Raw genomic sequence first — 18,273 nt, forward strand, 5'->3', positions numbered from 1 at the left:
TAAAAGCATACGTATTCATCAACAATGGTTTAAAATGGATAATTTTGTATCTCTATGAAATAACATAAATTTCTGTTAAAATAATAAGTTTATCTGGAAACGACTCAGGGCCTGTACAGTTTGTTGTTTATGTTTACATTATCTTTACACTGTGTTTACATTATGATGAGTAATTATTTTCAAAAGTAGTATCACCTGCTTGTGGTTCGACGTTTATTAATGGGGTGAAAGTGTACGTACCGTCTCCAACCGATGAAGTTCGTTCGAATGGGTTCAAATGGTTCAAATGGCTCTGAGCACTATGGGACTTAACAGCTGTGGTCATCAGTCCCCTAGAACTTAGAACTACTTAAACCTAACTAACCTAAGGACATCACACACATCCATGCCCGAGGCAGGATTCGAACCTGCGACCGTAGCAGTCGCGCGGTTCCGGACTGCGCGTCGTTCGAATGGGGATGAAAGGGAAGACGAGCCGGAAGGACTGATGCTGACAGGTAGTGGCACAAGAGATGATTCTGAAGAACTGTCAAGTCCCGTAACATAGCTTAAAATGTCAATTTTCGCTTTATTAATGAGGTGACGTGGTAGTTTCCTAATGGAGCTTCGATGCTTCTCATGAACAGCCCCACATGATCTTCCGGGTCCCGATTATTAGCCAAGCGCTGCAGCAATTCCAATCGTTATTGGCCCCTTTGGTTGATTGATTCCCAGTGTGTTTTCCTCGATCTGCGAGCTGAGATGGAAGAGTTGGCAGCAAGTCCGTCACCAGAGGACAAGGAAGCAATGGCTTGCGGAGTGTCAGGCCCTGTTTCATTGGCATTTTGTCCGTCTTCATCAGATAGCAGTCCTCCAACACTTGCTGGCTCCTTTGGCGGAACACTGCAAAAAGACGACCGCTCCCTTGCTACAGCTCTCAAAAAGCCTAGTCTGTTGAACAACGCCCATTTCGTTGCTGAACTTGGTGCTGTAGAACCTGTTTTCAGTTGTTCTTTTCTAACTGTTTTCCAGTAGTTACCTCCTACGTCTTTCCATCTCTTGTTACACTGGTTACCTAAAACGGAACGATATTTTTTTAGCTGCGTAGTTAGGACAAGATATTTATGTTTCATGTATTACTAATAATTATGGTTTGTGTTACAGGTTTGTAGCTACACGGGAGAGTTTTGTGTCCCTTGGATATGGTTTTTCGATATCACCAATCTACGTGAGCATCATAGTTCGTGAAAGAGTAGAAGCTATGTGCCAACACTTGGCACCTATCTTTCTGCCTCCTCCATCTCGAGAATCTTTCAGGAAAGGTGCGAAAGGATTCTACACTCTTTGGGGTTTCCCTAACTGCTGTGCTGCGATTGATGGGAAACATATAAGGATACGGTGTCCTGGAAAAAAGTGGTTCCCTTTTCTGGAATTACAAAGGGTACTTCTCTATGGTACTTTTGGCGTTGGTTGATGCGAACTGTAAATTCGTTGCGATAGACGTAGGTTCATATGGGAAGGAAGGAGACAGTGGCATATTTAATAAGTCGGCAGTGGGGAAAGTGATCATGAAAGGAGACGTGCTTCCAGCAGTTGAAGAGCTTCCATTAACTGACATCAAGATGCCATTTGTTATAGTAGGCAACGAGACATACCGCTAGCGAAAGCATATTATCAAGCCTTACACTCGCTCGTCTCCCCAGCAAGATAAATCAAAAGCGACCTTCAACTATAATTTGTCACGAGCGCGCCGAGTTTCAGAAAATGCTTTTGGACTTTTGTGTCAGGTATTTCGAGTGTTCTACACAAATCTGATTTTGCAACCTAACACATGTCATAAACCCGTTACAGCTTGTTGCTGTCTACACAATCTCATCAGGGACACCTATTTAGAAAAAGGAGGACGACCTTTTTATGAACTTGACCATGACGTGAATTTACCACAGAACATTATTCCCCTGCCCCGAACAGGGGGATTCTTCCAAGCTGAAGGGTTTCGGGTACGAGATACATTTAAGAATTACTTCTGTGAACCTACAAATCAATGATTACAACCTGGAAAAGAACTAAGGCTCAAATAAAGGAAAAATTATTGTTACTACACGTAACGACTATTGTAATCGTTTCGTGACAGAAAGAATGGATGCATTGTTGTAGCCTTCATATTGTACAATTTGTCACAGTAGGAAAAAAATATAAATAAATGAATGTGTATATGCAAAACACTTACCATCTTTTTCCATTACTTCTCCAATCTTCGTCCACAGCTTATCCTTTGCCATCACATTTCTGAAATCTGTATGCGTATTATCATACTGTATAGAGTATCTGCTCACATACTCCACTAACTGTTCGTCGTCGTCATCGTGAAAACCTTTCTTCGACATAGCGCGTCGTTGATTTCTGCAGTCGTCACACACCTGGCAGTCGCGGCCCAGCTGCTTGACTGCTTCTGCAGCGGCCGAGACGCGGCAGCCGCAATGACGTCACGACCGCTGACTGCCGAGCAGCTACGACGACATGTGTTCCGTTGCTTTGCCTAAGAGCAGTAGTCAACTGCCCGCAGTCACTGCCGGCAGCTACGGCCGGCAGTTTCAGCGAAGTAGTACCTTAACAAGAGCCACAACCTGCCGGAGCTTTCATGTAGTTTACATGCGGTTTCCTCTACATTTAACAACTTCTATTAAGTAAGTTCTTTTATGTACTTTTTTAAAATGTTGTGTTGGTGTGCTTTGGTCTTTTAGTGCACTATACTGTTTACTGGCCTCTGAACATTTTGCCGGCCATATTCTGGTATAATTAGCTATTAACTTATAGACCATTGCATTATGTTTTTAAATTCTGACCATGGTAGTTTCCTGCAGGGAAATTTGTATGCATGGCTTCATTTGTGCTTAACGCCATTTTCTTACAGTACCTTCTTCTTTTTTTCTTGCTAAAGCGGGGCTATGCCATTTATATAAAAGATTGTATTTTTTCTCGTAGTCAAGTTTGAAAATGCCTTGGCAGCACAAGTCTTTGGAGAAGAAATAAAATATAAACTCCAGTTTGGTACCAACATCGTTTGGTACTTTCAATAGTTTTTCTGGCTGTCTACAATTCTTTTTTATGTATATACTGTTGCATGTTACAATACATGCAAAGATAACATGACAGGTAAGAATGGTGAAGACTTTGCAGGAAGACAGTAGGAGCCTGTTGTTGATGATTAATGCAAATAACCGACAAACAGCAATGAATTATTCATAGATAACGAAAAAATCGTTACAAGCAAAATGTCATTTGTCTTTCCATTTTCCAGTTTAGATGACATAGGTCTAGCAGTAAGCAATCAGCTGACAATTTAAACTTGGCACGGAAAAACAATTGTATTGCCGATGAGAAACTACAGGAAATTCAAAGCTACAAACTCATGTGTTAAAATGTACCAATAATTCAAATTTTAGTAAAAAGTAATTTGAACGAAATTAGGCTTTGTTTTCTTTACATACAAAGGGAATAATTGCTTATGCTTCTTACCGCCATGATTAAAAGAACAGTACATCAATCGTTTACAGCAAATTGGCAAGAATATTGGACCCTTTTGCTACTGTTAATAGCTGTCACTCAAATTGTTGCGAGAATATTTCCAGATAGCTCATTGTCAAAGCAGCGCTTACGAACAAATCGGTGAAACTGTGAATACAAATTTATAGAAATCAAATGTTAAAAGATAGAAAAACCCCTAGAACTCTAGTATTAAGATATACAGTGGTAGATCACTGAACTCACAAAATGACATATAAATATATTCAAAAGTAAAAATTAAAATGTGATACATTATCCAACTGGCGATTCTGTGCCACAAGAAGAAAAGTATCCTCTTTTATTAGATCTGGCCTTCTTTTATATTACTGTCAATCTTCTTCACATTATTCCACTGCAGCTTTTGAAAAAAGGTAGATATATGTGAATACTGAGTAACTTTCATACTTTAATAGAGTTTGTTAAACAACAGTAGCTATCTGACATTGAGAAGTTTGTGCATGTCGGTAAATTTCAGAGTTCGTATACCTTATGCAGACGTAATTATATTAATTTACTAATAGAGAAATTCATACAACTGAGGAAGTATATAATAAAGATTTCCAAAACACTATGATGTATACAAGTTTATGCCTAAAGGTTGAATTAGCTTTACAAATGAGTTCTGTTTCACCACATTTAATATGGTACAGATGCAGTAGTGTGACCATTGTTCACTACATACACATCTGTCACATTTAGAACACAACCAATAAAATTTATTTCAACATCACCAGATATCTGAGCCTACTGCAGTGTATAGAATGGGCTGCCGCAAAAATTTAAAGTAGCAATATAGGGTTTACATAGAAAATTAAGTTTGGTTTCCCTAAAATAAGCACTAATCTATGTGCTATGGATATCAATATGAACTCTACCACTGCAACTAACATTCTTATTTCTGACACCTCGCTCTTACAATTTCTACTGACCTAATTAAGGACACTGGCAGGTCATGTAGGGTCTGTCTCCCATTTTATCTATGGCACAATGGTATCCTATTTCCATGATTTTGGCTGGTTTCTTACTGATGTGCATAAGGATACCCTACTTCAGATCTCCAGATGTAGTTTAAGATGTCCCACAAATGGCACTTGTGTGTAATCTTAGGTCCTTACAGACTAGGGTGTGCCTCCTCAGACTGCTAGACCTGGTAAATAATTTTCCACAGACTTCACATTTGTGTGCTCTGTATCCAGTATGTGTTAGTAAATGGCTTTTCAGAGTATCAGACCTAATAAAGCATTTTCCACAAACATTTGTGATGTCTCTGGCCATAATGTATGCGTTTTCAGATGGGATGACTTACTAAAAGATTTCCCACAAACATCACATTTGTGTGATTTCTTGCTAGTGTGTGTTAATGTATGTGTTTTGAGATCATTAGACTGACTAATGGATTTCCCATGAACTTCACGTTTCTGAATTCCCTCACTATCGTGTACTGTAGCTTGTTTTTTGAAAACATTTAATTGAGTTAGGGATTTCTCGATAACGACAGATTTTTGTGGACTGAAATTTTCAGTTGTAGGGAAGGTTTCCTTAGAAAAATCGAATTTGTGTGGTCTCTCATCAGCACACATTATTTCATGGGACTGAGTCCTACGAAATTTAACAGTGATTGTGCCACATTGATATTCCTGTTCGGCAATTCTGGCATCGTCACAGAATGTGTGGTGAAGCTGCTATGGCTGAGAGATACTTCATCAGACGATGTACTGTTACGTGCAGTTGACTGAACACTGTCGATGCTAAACTTCTTGTCTGATGAAAAATTCGGCGTGCTTGAACTGCAGCCAAAGTCTTGAAACTCCTTTTCCTTTAAGTTCGTGTTATTTATAGTGTATGATGTGCTCTCCTGGGTACAAAATACTTGTGTTTGAACACCATTTCCAACGAAGTACGACGATTTCTCTGCAGTGATCTCCAGATATTCAGCAGTCACTTCTTGTAGGCATGTTTCTTCTAGTAACGCATTACCAGGCTCAATGGCAGTTTGCCTCTGCCTGAAACGTGAATATGAGTGCAATAAGTAGCTATTCCAATGTATGCAAAGAAAACAATGTAACTAAACAATAATTCTTTACTATAAATTGAAACTATTTCACAAGACCAAAATTATATTCAATTAACTTTTCACAAATAATTACTACAAAATAAAATTACCACTGAGCTAATGTGTTTATATACATATTTGCTGAGTTTCCCCTCATAGTAGCTTAGCAAATCAAACAACAAATTTTACAAAACAAAGCACAAAAGAAAGGTAGATATACTAGTATCTGGAATGAAACAAGAATTGTTGGACAGAATGCTCTAAATACATAAGAACAAGAATCACGCATAATTCAGAGTGCCAATAACAATCAAATGTGTTTAATGTGGTACTATGATCATCAGATAGTGTCAGTAGCTCATGTTTTAGGGACTGCATGAAAGGAAACACAGATGACTAATAGGGTGACTGTAGTTTTGGAAATAAATGGGATACGAAATTTAGAAAAGGAAATGGCACAAAATTTGAGACAGAATGGAACTCATAAATTACTATTAAAATACTAACATACAGATTTGAATATATCCCAGTTAACAGATTTCCTTCACATTTGCCAATGAGCTATCACACAGAGTAGATGAATACTAAATATCTTCTGTCTGCGAAGATAAAATTGTGTTAGGAAGAGGAGTACAGAAAGCAGGTGTAATGTATGAGAGTAAACCGCAGCTCCACTGTTAAGCATTCAGATGGTGTTCTGGTATATCTTATGAGAATTTTGAATGAGGTACATTTGATCTACAACACCTTATTGGAGTTATTGCATTTCGCTTGGTTTCTTGTCCCAGTTACCTTTGTATCTGAACTACACTGACTATAGTTCACATCACTGCAAGTGTCCAAAGTATGCAGAGTGTGACCCGTTCCCATTCGCTCATGGTACCGGCCGAGCACAACGGTTATGACCCCCTTCCCTCATTGCCATTACGTTTGCATTCAGCACTGCTCAATTGTGTGTAGGGCTTTGTTCTCCAGCAGTGTCAGTTGTGCTTCACCTGTGATACCTATGGATACGTTTGCTGGTGAGGATTTTTCTGTGTTTGAGTTCACTGAATGTGATGCGAGAGTGGCAGGGCGCCACTATACTGATTTACTTGCACACTGATGGCAACTGCGTCACAACACATACTTCTGTATGTAGACGCATATGAGAGACAGGATGCTTCTCTGCTGGAATGGAACGTAATGACTTTGTGTCGTAAGTTAGCTAAATAGAGAAGAAACTGTGGTAGATGCGTTTCGCAGTAATACTGTAGTCAGCACATTGCGCAATCTCTGAACAAACGTAAATTAACAAGTGCATCCATAAAATGTGCAATTGTTGCAGCCATTAGACTTCCCAATTCGATTGAGTTTTACTGATTGTCTGCTGCAGCAATGTACAGATAACCCCAGTTTTCCTGGTTGCGTTTGACTGATGGTGTGTTTAAAAGGGTATGTTTATAACAGTGGGTACGTTCAGCAGTAACAGTAGCCGAGTACGCGATGACGAAATCCATAAACACTGCTGCATCCTGTCAACACACACCTGATGTGAATATGTAGGCTCGTACAGTAAAACATTTAGTTACTCGACCATACCTACTAAATGATTGTTTTGTTGTTGTCTTCAGTCCTGAGACTGGCTTGATGCAGCTCTGCATGCTACGCTGTCCTGTGCAAGCTTCTTCATCTCCCAGTACTTACTGCAACCTACATCCTTCTGAATCTGCTTTGTGTATTGATCTCTTGGTCCCCCTCTACGATTTTTACCCTCCTCGCTGCCCTCCAATGCTAAACTTGTGATCCCTTGATGCCTCAGAACATGTCCTACCAAGCGGTCCCTTCTTCTTGTCAAGTTGTGCCACAAACTCCGCCCCAATTCTGTTCAATACCTCCTCATACTAAATGATACAACGAAGAAATTCATTTACAAAATTTTCACTTAGTCTGTTCGTCCGCATTCCTTAGAAGTTTTGCCGCTTATAATTTGCCAGATGACGTGGTTTAAATGTGATGGGGTGCCAAAACGCTTTTAGGAACTACACTGAAATACTCTTTGGACGGCAATGTGTTCGTCGTGGTGGCCCTGCTCCATGGCCGGCTCAGTCACAGGGCATGACACCAAGTTAATTTCTCTTCCGGGAGAATGTGAAAACTGTAGGTTATGTTACTCTGGTCGATACTGACATGGGCTAGGTTCCTAGAATTGTCGCAAGCGTATAACTAGTGCCAGAAACTCCTGGAATTCTTGAGAGTGTAAAAAACTCCATGTCATTGTTGACTCTCTGTTACGTTCACAGTGCTCTGAACTTCGACTAACTCTTACAAGGGAATAGCTCTGAATGTGTTAAACATGGTGCTGCATACTGAGAGAACAGATTAAACACCCAGTGATACAACTGTATGTGAGTTGTCTGAGGACTGCTGCATTACTTTGTGGTTTGCGTTGTACATCTGTTTGCCATGTATAACAGGCTTCTCCCCTGTTGTCTATGTATTTTCACAGAAACATAGATGATTCAGGTAACTAACCCAACAAATCGTAATTATATTTTCACTCAGTAATCTGTGCCTGAGACGAAGTTCCCTTGTACCAAAATCTTCAGATACCCTCCAGAAGGGCTTTTCGGAGTCTGTCATTGGAACTCGGGTTCATCCTATTTATATACATTTTGTTGACAACGTTGTCACTCCAGTGGGATCAAAAATTCGTTTCATTATTTTATTTATTCTAATCACGTTAAATCAAACGGATTACCTGGGGTATCAAGGAGTCAGTGTTGTGAAAACAACGAGAAACAGGCCATAAGGCAGTGCATCAAGTGTAATTCTGAAAAGTATCACTAAATCATAATAGTACATAGAAAGTGGTTGAATGCAGCTGTCACTTTAGGCAGTGTGTAAAAGGTGTAGTCTGATCACTGACAGATGAAACATGATCACTGAAGTACATGTCTGTCTGTGTTTGCAAGATGTGTATGTATTATATCAGTGGCTATAGAGTAAAATTACTGTTCTCTCTGGAGCGAAACGATATGAGATATGTGACTCTCATTTATTTTCTCAGTGGAGTGCAGAAACATATCAGGCACTTTGGAAGAAAAGACTTACGTTAACAAAGACACTGTAAAGAAATTTTTACACAGTGTGTTGGTAGAAGCAAACAATTGTGAAAGGCATTGATATTGTAATTAGAGATGGAGTTTATGAATGGAGAAAATCATCAAGAAGAAGTAGTGAATAATAGAGAAAACAGATGTAACAAACCTGCATGGACCATATACTACATCAGATTTTACGGTAGTAACCATCTGAGGTGCGAGCTGTACAGTGTCTCTGCACGTTCGAGTAACTGTGAGCAACTTTGACTCGGGTTGGTAAGGTCACCTGCAAGGCGTTGGCGGAGGCAGGTCCATAGTGGCGAGAAAAGAAAAGGCGGTCTGCTGGAGGCGTGGAACAGTAATACAGTGACGCGAGATCTTGACAATAAGTGACTGAGTTAGCTGGCGCAGCTGCAATAAGTGTGCCGTGGTTGTGCTCCGTCGTTTCTCATGGTATCTGGACTGGGTCGCTCAGATGCTTTTGCGTTCCTCTCCATATTACTGAATAGTTCTGTTTGAAATTGGAATGAATCACGATAATGTGGTATGTTACACTTGCCAGCAGGAGTCTTCCTTCCCTATGGAGCGAGGACAGTGCAGAATTATTAATTACTAATGGCAGCTTATTTCCTGACATAATGTGCTTGGTTTATCCAAACTGCATGCTAAGTTATGTAGTTCTCAGCATTGGTGTTAATCAAAATCGGGAAATTTGTCATGCAATCCAATGGATGATGTACTCAGATCTGTATATGTAATTAACTGATCTACGAGACCAAAAAGCATTAAGGAGAATGACAAACTACAAATTTTGTTTGTTGAAATAAGAGGAAACTTGTTGAAATCGTCATGAAAGACCTTGAACGAAAGGAAGGAACTGATGATCTGCTGTCAACTAGTAGCATAAATATGTCAGCACCTAAAACACTGCAAGACATGGCACAGTTGGCAGCAAAATTATGAAGAAAATGTTGCTAGTTAAGTGAGCAGAATAAGTAAAACGGTAAGAGTATATATTTATCATGTACTGAGACAAATATTATACAGTATTTATTGTAGGGCCTAGAACCTGAAGATAGAAGGAGGATGGTCTTTACTAAGGCACCAGAAAGTGTGATACCCTGAATCGATACCATCATTCAGGCGTCAAAGTTGGCAACGGAATAGCAAGTTTCCTTCAGACACTGGTAGCGGTCCCGTGGGCCCCCTCGACGCTGTGCTGCTCACCCCCTGAGCCACGCTTCCAGCTGCCCCGGACTATGATCGCCCTCTGCCGCCACGATACAGGGCGGCAGCCAGATAGCCCAGTCGCGTTTGGAGCCTCTTCGCCACAGGACTCAACGCTGACACCACCTAGTCGGAGTTCTAGCAGCATTGTTCGTCCTCTAGTTCAGAGAGCCTTATCCTTCTGGACAGTGAGAGCTGGATTTTATTTCTTTGTGCATTATTTGTAATGAGTATTCATACACTTGGAGAAATGCTAGTTAAGTAAATCCTTTGTTTACTGTTTTTACTCCTGGGTTAATGATTTCTGCTCCTGTCCAGCTTTCCTATGACGACAGTTGCTGCACCACTCCGTGGCCCTTCTCTTCTTACCACTGTGAAAGAAGTTTCCCACAGCGGCAACCTTTAAGGAATTACTTTCGTACCGGCAGGTAAAGGGGACGAAATTTATGGGTGAGAGGGGAGTAAAGGATAAAAAACAGGAAAATTTGCGCAAGGAGTTGTATTTATTGCTTCAGCATCAGAAATACCCACAGTACCAAACTATTATCATAAGAAGCTGATAACTACATTTTGGGCTTATAGAGGGCCCAGACTGGACATTGTGTTGTTGGCACTGCAGCATGGATCGACACTTCGGAAGGAATTGCAGAAAAAGTGGGATTCCATATAAAAAACAGTGGTGGTGTAAGTGAGGGTCTGTTCACAATAAAAAATAAAAGTGTCATCCCAATAACTATAATTAAAGAAATTACTCATAGAATTGAGCCACCATTCGTATGCTGTTCGATAAATGGAGAACCTGTATATGCCACTCTGTATTCTGTAAGTTTTATACTATGATGGCCTTGGATGAATACAGGTTTGACATAAAATGTTTTGTAAATGGCCACTGATAACCAAGGGGCTAGAAAGCTGCACAACATCAAATAATACGAATATGGGGGTGAAAGGTCAAGTTTTGGTAAATATTTGGATAGATTCATGTACTTGAAAAACTAATACCAGAATAATACCGGGCCTTGCGGTCCAGTTCCTTTGGCAAAGTAGGGCTGATTTCTGATTGCGCAAGTAATAACTTCTGTTTCAAACCTGAAGCAGAATATAAGACCACTTATTGTCAACAACACGAAAGCACACAGTCAGAGGTAGTCATAGCCCAAGTAGACAATTTGACGTATAATCAAAATGAGCCACTTAGTGACCTACAACGCGAGATTAAACAAAACATTGTAATAATCTGCCAAGAAGTTCCTAAAGTGATAACTACAGTGCTTGGAGCTACCTCCTTAATTGAGTGCTTATTCCTCTTAGGTGATGGACAATATTCCACTGTGGAAACCCCGTATTAGCTACGTCCACTGACAATGAAAGAATGAAACCAACTGTCTCATGATAGTCTACATAAAGATGTTATTTGACGATATGAATCGTCATATGTCACAGTTACATTTATAGTTCCCAAACCGAATAGTGAAAGTAGGTCTAATGTAGAGTGCAGAGAACTATATAACAAAACTGCTGTATTATCAGTTCCCTTAGCCAATTTGCAGTCGAGCCTTAGATGGTTTAGAGAGACAAAGATATTCAGATCCATGGATCTTAATCAGACTACCAATTAGATACCAATAGATGAGATGTTTAGGCCTCTTACTGCCTTTACCGCCGAATTTAACAGAATTCCCCTTGGATTATTTACAGGACCAACAGTTCCATCGCATTTAATGAATCAGATATGTTCTGACATTAAATTTACTTATCTATACAAGTACTCAGACAATTTGATCATCTACAGTAAGAAAATTTCCTTTTATTCGTCAAGTATTTATACGACTTTGGGAAGCAGGTTGATGATTTATCTGGAGAAATGATAATATAGTGGCAGATACCCTGAGTTGAAAGTTTGAACTGGAAATTGGAGCCCTAGATTAGCACCCACACCATGTCAATTTGATACTTAAGGTTTCATCGCCATTGTTCACAGGAATAAAGCAATATCAAGACAATGGTACGGATATCGAGCTACCAAAGAGCAGGTCAAGAAAGATGAAGTGGGCAAACCATATTCCTTGAAATAAGATGTTCTTTGTTCAATGCATGGTATGATAAGAAATCTAAAGCCGTAGTACCTCAGGTGATGGTTCCATCAATCTTTATCTATTATCGTGAGTCACCAGTCTGCGGACATTTTGGCGTCTTCAAAGGAAGAAATAAAATAAAAACAGGGACGTCAAAATGAAGAATGTGAATGCTATTCGTAAAGTGTGTGGCAAAAGAAAGCCAGCACAGAACACGAAAATAGGATTCTACACATTGAAACTAGTAGGAAACCTATTGAATTAAATTATACACACTTTGTAGGCACACTTTCTCGAACTCTAGAAAGTAATTATTAAATTTTAGCCTCGCATTTCGTGTTGCTGTATCACACTATTGTGGCTAACGAAAAGTTCGTCTTTAACGTATGTGCCTAACGCCGCCATATTCGAGTTGCCACGAGCTTGAGGCGTTGCCACCACCTGTAGGCCATTGCGTCGAGGATGGTAAGGAGCTGTGGGGAAAGGCAGTGAGTCGTGAGCAGGGGTGCAGCGCGGTACTGCAGAGAGTCGTAAACGACTGGCTGAGTCAGCAGGTGCCACTGCATGGAGCGTGCCATGGCTGGCCTTTACCCCTGCCCACAGCTACTGAGGCGGGTGGCTGAGGTGCCCACACTGCTGACCAGTGCTGTTTGGAACTGAAATTATCCACGACACTGTGCCGAGTTACACGTCCACAGTTAGTCTTCCCAGAGAGGGGGCTGTTTTGTTACGGAGCCACGGGAGTGCAAGGATTATTAAATACTCACGGCATGTTTCTTCTGTGCTCTAAAGTGATCTAAACTGTACTCGAGTGCTGTTCTCTCCCAGTTTATTAAATGAGTAGCTACTGTCAGAATGTTGTTTCCTTACACTATGTTTTGATGAAGCAGGTTATTGGTTCATAGCTCACAGGCGGCACCTCCTCTTTGACACTGATCGTTACTCATGTAACTAGTTAAGACACTGGGGCTCGCATTTATGACTGTTTGTCACGGTATGTTTTGTGACGTTAATATCGAAAGTCGCCGATTGTAATATGTCATCTACTAACACGAGTCTACCTCTCGCTGTTTAGTGTACAGCTGTAATAATACGGATCTCTCTGTTGTAGGCCATGGAATATGGTTGAGTGACCTCGTAACTTTTTGACAGAATTTTTAGAGATACTATGTAAAGCCTGCAGCTTTGAATATTAAGAGTTGTTTGATACAGCGTAATTCATAAGTAATTGCGTAAATGCATACAGTTGGCAGTACACAATACTGCAAACAAAATAGTATCACTGTACATGCACTCCAAAACATATATCTTTATAGCTGTGGTCACTTCTTGATCTTCACTGTTGCGAATTACATGTCTTCTACTGAACGTGTGCTCAGAGCTGTTAATTATGCGTGTTAGAGCCCAAGTTTTCTAAAACCTTTCTTTTTCTCTTCTAGTGGCGTTCATTTTAAACAACTTGGTTTTACGCCAATAACTGTAGTAACCAGGTCTTTATCGAGTTGCTGAGAAGTTTTGGAATATATGTGGATCCCCTTCTAAGTTGAAACATAAATTTCACTTACTTAGCAGTCATTTTCATTAAATTTCCGGCTTTGATTGGAATGACCTGAGTTTTAGTACATTTCCTACTTTATATTACAATAACTTTGAGAAACATGTTGTAAATTTGTTAGTGAGGCTACTTTCAAGAGTAACTTCATGTGGATTTGGGATGTTGGCTTCAGATGGAACTAAATGATTGGCTTTGGCTGCAAACTACATCACTAGCTTCAGCATTTACGACATAGTTGAGACTAAGGAGGGGGCACTGAAGGAAAGCCTTAAGTAAAGTAAGAATTTTGCATTCTGTCCTTGTTTAGTCGGTTATTGCTCAGTTGTTGTAGAATAGCAAGGGTAGATGCCTGTACATTCATGAAAATTGAATATCACGTGAAGTGGGGTGAGTTGATATTTCAAAGTGTATCCGATTAGTAAATGGGAAGGTAGAGTAACCATCACAAAAACAATAAATTTCTCATTAGTGGATTTTAAGAAATTAATTCACAATCATGTCCAAGAACATGAAGAGGCTATTAGCTGAGGTAATGTTGAAAGTGAAAGATAGTAAAAAGGAAATGAAGATGGTTTAACGAAAATGAAAGAAGATCAGGATAGTTTGAAGCAAGAAATGAGAGAGGGGCAGGATAATTTAAAAAAAAAAAATGAAAGAGGGTCAGGATAAATTATGGTTAGAATTGGAAAAGGTTAAATAAATTTAAAAAAAGAATGTTAAAGAGGTTGATTAAAAGTTAAAAACTGGGGTTAATATGTTAAGCCATAGACATGGGAGCTACATAATAGAGTGGGAGTAGTAGGGGAAGCTTTTGATGATTTGGCTATATATATACTATAGAATCCTAAAAGGCTCAAGAGGAACGCCAACAAGGTATGACATCTTGGTTAAAGATTTTAAAGATAAATTGGAGAAACATTCAGAGGAGATCACTGAGAAATTTTGAAGCACGACTGCAGTGGTGGACAACAAGTTACAAAGGGCGAATGATTTGATGTCAGATAAACTAAGATAAAAGTAAGACTGGGTGACAAGAAATTTGACAGAAGAAGTCGTTAAGTTGCCTGAAGTAAGTTTTCAATGCAAGAATGTTAAGGAGAAAGTAGATCACAGTTAGGAATGGATGGTAATCTGCATCCACTCCAAGTAATGGGAGTATGGGAAGTTCAAGGAGTAATGATCAAAGTGAGTCAGTAACAAGGATACTAAACGAGTGACATTATGAAGTAGAGAGTAACGTAAAGGAGGACTATAGTTCGTGTCGTTTGATAGGCGACAGGAACTCTGGTGTTAAAAATGTAAGTAATCACTTCCCAGAATTTAAGTCAAGGCGATCAGAGCATTTATCTGATCATGCTACACAATTAATGGAAATAAATAATACAGCACTATAAAAATGTGAAGCTTGTTAATACACAACAGCAACAGTTATTAACAAACACAGGATACAATAATCTAAAAGTACGTTAAAAATATTGTTTAATGTAGGTATATACAGCAAGAGAAGGTATTGTCAAATTCTGTTTACTACATAGTAATTTTGTGCCACTATTAGAAACTAGCTTTCCTAAATCGTTATACAGGAACTCCATCAAAAAGCCAGTAAGTTTTCGAGACATAAGGGAATTAAAATCTCATGTGAGGGGCAGAGGGATATTTGTGTAAAGGCCAGAGTAAGTCAAGATCGAACGTTGCATGGTTACAACAAAAAATGTGACAATATTTAATATAAAGTTATTAAAATGTCAAGAGGTATGTGTATCCTGACAGAAATTACAAGTGCAGATAATATATTAAAAGTGTATGGGAGACAGGACAGCAATTAAGTATAAAAAAATACCACAGCAATTGAAGTAGATGAGTATGTTGTGATTGATAATTCATAAGCTGTGATACTTTCAACAAGTACTTTCTAACTGTTGGATTAAATGTTTCAGATGAAGAAGCAAGAGCGTGTATATTGAAAATGTCATTTCAAAAAACTTTAACGATTTCAGACCTGAATTTTTTCAGGAGCAAGAAAATTTTTTATTTGTACATGCTCTTAGGTGACGTTTTTGATGATTTTAGATGCAAGATCAAAAAACAATAACAATAATACTCATTTATACAGTGAAATATAACTAATCAACCACTTCCATATATTCTGGTGGTCACAAGCTGGTGCACACTACTACACTGACTAATCGAAATTTTTATAGTGAAACATTTGTACATGATAAAAAGACTGAACACCCACAAATGGGTACATGAGATTTCCACTGGAGAAAAATATCTCTGTTACAACTAAGAGACAGCAAAATTTAATGGCCACAATTGTAGCCAGTGGGTTTGAAAGGGTTAAGCAATTATCAGCAGCACCAATATGCTTGTCTGAAATTAAAATAATTATAGAACTTCCAAAATAACTAATACTCGACTAGAGTTCTTGGAATTTCAAAAAGGTATCTGAAAAATGGTTGTAATTTATTAAATAATGACAATGGTGATGTCACTGAGTCAGCATGTTTGCCCATTTTTTAAAAACATGCAGTAGTAAAACTTTTTCCTAAGAAGGGTGACAAGAAGGGTTTATATACTTACAGTCCTTACTGACATATTTTTTGGAAATTCTAAGAATTATGTTCTGAAGAGTAGTCTCACACATGAGCACAAACGGTTAACTGCATATCTCTGTTTGGATTCCAGGAGGTCTGCGCGACTGAATGCTCTATTTATACACTCACTCGTCAAACATTACAAGCCCTAAGAATATTATCACCAGTTACTACTTTTCGTGTTGTTTCCTAGCTATCCCACTGTGTAAATCATGCTACAATCTCAGAACTACTCAGGTTTTAAGGAGTTGACAAACTATACACAATTCGTTTGAGTCACAATGCAAATCATTGTGCCAAATAATTCGAACAATATTGGAACAGCAGAAAATTTTGGTGACTGGGAAGAAATCACAAAGGGAGACCCACAGGTGTCAGTTTTGAGACCATTTCCACCCCTCATATGTATAAGTTACCATCTACTTAACATTCAGTAATCAAAACTGTTACTTTTTGAGGACAATATTGGCGCTATAATAAATTGCATTAGGTAGAAAGACACAGAAGACATCCTTAACACAGTTTTTTAAAATAATTAATAAGCTGTTTCCTGAAAATAGACTCTGAAAATTTTAAGTAAAGACAGTATATTACGTCATATACAACGAATTGGGTCGTAACTACAATTTATGTAGCTCAAGAACAGGAGTCAGTATATAGGAAAGACGCTAAAAATTTTTGGGTGTAGATATTGCTGGTAACGTGAAATGGAAGAAGCATATAGCTGAGATTTTCGAACAGTTGAGTTCACCTACTGCTTCTCTTCGAATAATTGGCTGTCTTGGAAACAAACGTATCGTCCTCCTGAGATACTTTGCATATTTACACTCAATAATGTCTTGTGGAATAATTTTCTGGCATACTTGAAATACGACAAGTGCTATATTATTGTTATGACGCTCAATGAGATTGGGTGACACTGACTGCATACTGCATGACTTGGCGCCTAATTGCACTGTGTAGTCAGAGCTGATGAGTGCTGCCTTCTGCTGACTGAGGCTGTGTGTTCTGTCTGTGCTGCTGTTATGTTTCAGAAAAGAGCTGCTTGGGGTCCACCCGAGAACTGCCATAATAAGAGCCGAATATCGGGCAGGCGGACATCGATATCAGCAGGTGTAACCCTGGGGAGTACGTGGGGGCTCATGGCTGCTTTCACGTCGCGAGAGATTGTGCAGGGTCTGGAGGCAGATACCACAGGGTGTCGCCAAATGACCAGAAGTGGCCTACCTCTAAGACAGCCTGGAGTATTGTCCCCAATGCTGATGGGAGTGCTCCCACGACTTTCAGTACCCTCTGCCACGGTAGGGCAACGTCTTCGAGACTTTTCCTGGACGAAAGAGTGGTTTTCTTGGAATCTGTAAGTGTCTGCAGAATGGCTGGGCAAGGATCTTTCTTTTGAGAGGCGTATATCCACTAACATAGTAAAACAGAGCCCTGCACAGCTGGATGTCTGACAGTCTGTCACCGATCCAGATAGTGAATTTTTTCCAAAAATTGGTTTCAGCGCCAAGGCATTTGCCACATCCACTAAAAAATAAGCTCCGTATTGGAATCAGAGCCGTAAATAGTGGCATCGGTGGCAAGCCTCTCTATTGGGGGAGTGTCTTTTTCCCATCTCCTGGAAGGGGAGAGTGTGTGTATTTTTGATTTTACGATTGGCGTAGAGGAACTGTGTCGCATGCAGTTTCTGGGCTGACTTTCAGAGGCAGTCCATGTGAAGTAAAATTTATTGGAAGGGGCCATTTTAGAAAGAGACCGACAGATTTTCTTTCGGGACGTAAAGAACAGGTGAGGAGTTCGTTCAAGGACAAAGTTGTGTACGCATTGGGATCCATTGCTAATCTACCAGGGGAGTAGTTTGTTTGGAGACAGCTTTGTGTACACATCAGAGGGTTTATTCCATGGGTGGCGATCGAGGTAAAGTGTTATGTTCCAGTCTCAGGATGGGCATCCTGTTCACAGACTTGCAGATTCTTCACATTGCTAAGTATGGGTTTCCCTCAAAACGTTAAACAGAGTTTGCAAATTGTTGTGATTTCGGCGTTGTTCTGTTAGAGTGCCACGTGAAAGGAAACTACCAAAAAACGAGGTTAATACCGGGAAAGAATAAGAGTGAACATTTTAACGGCGTGGAACA

General features: G+C 39.5%; 1 protein-coding gene across 1 annotated transcript in view; it reads right to left on the reverse strand.

The window, feature by feature from the left end:
* Positions 1-4,240: 4,240 nt before the first annotated feature.
* LOC126108330 (protein roadkill-like) overlaps positions 4,241-18,273 on the reverse strand; it is a 30,047-nt gene continuing 16,014 nt past the window's right edge. Inside the window, exon 2 of the mRNA XM_049913547.1 lies at positions 4,241-5,549. Within this exon, the coding sequence (XP_049769504.1) occupies positions 5,126-5,549 (424 nt within the window). The 3' untranslated portion in view covers positions 4,241-5,125. The remainder of the gene's footprint in view (positions 5,550-18,273) is intronic.

Source organism: Schistocerca cancellata, chromosome 11, assembly GCF_023864275.1.
Source record: "Schistocerca cancellata isolate TAMUIC-IGC-003103 chromosome 11, iqSchCanc2.1, whole genome shotgun sequence".
Classification (NCBI taxonomy): Eukaryota; Metazoa; Arthropoda; class Insecta; order Orthoptera; family Acrididae; genus Schistocerca; species Schistocerca cancellata.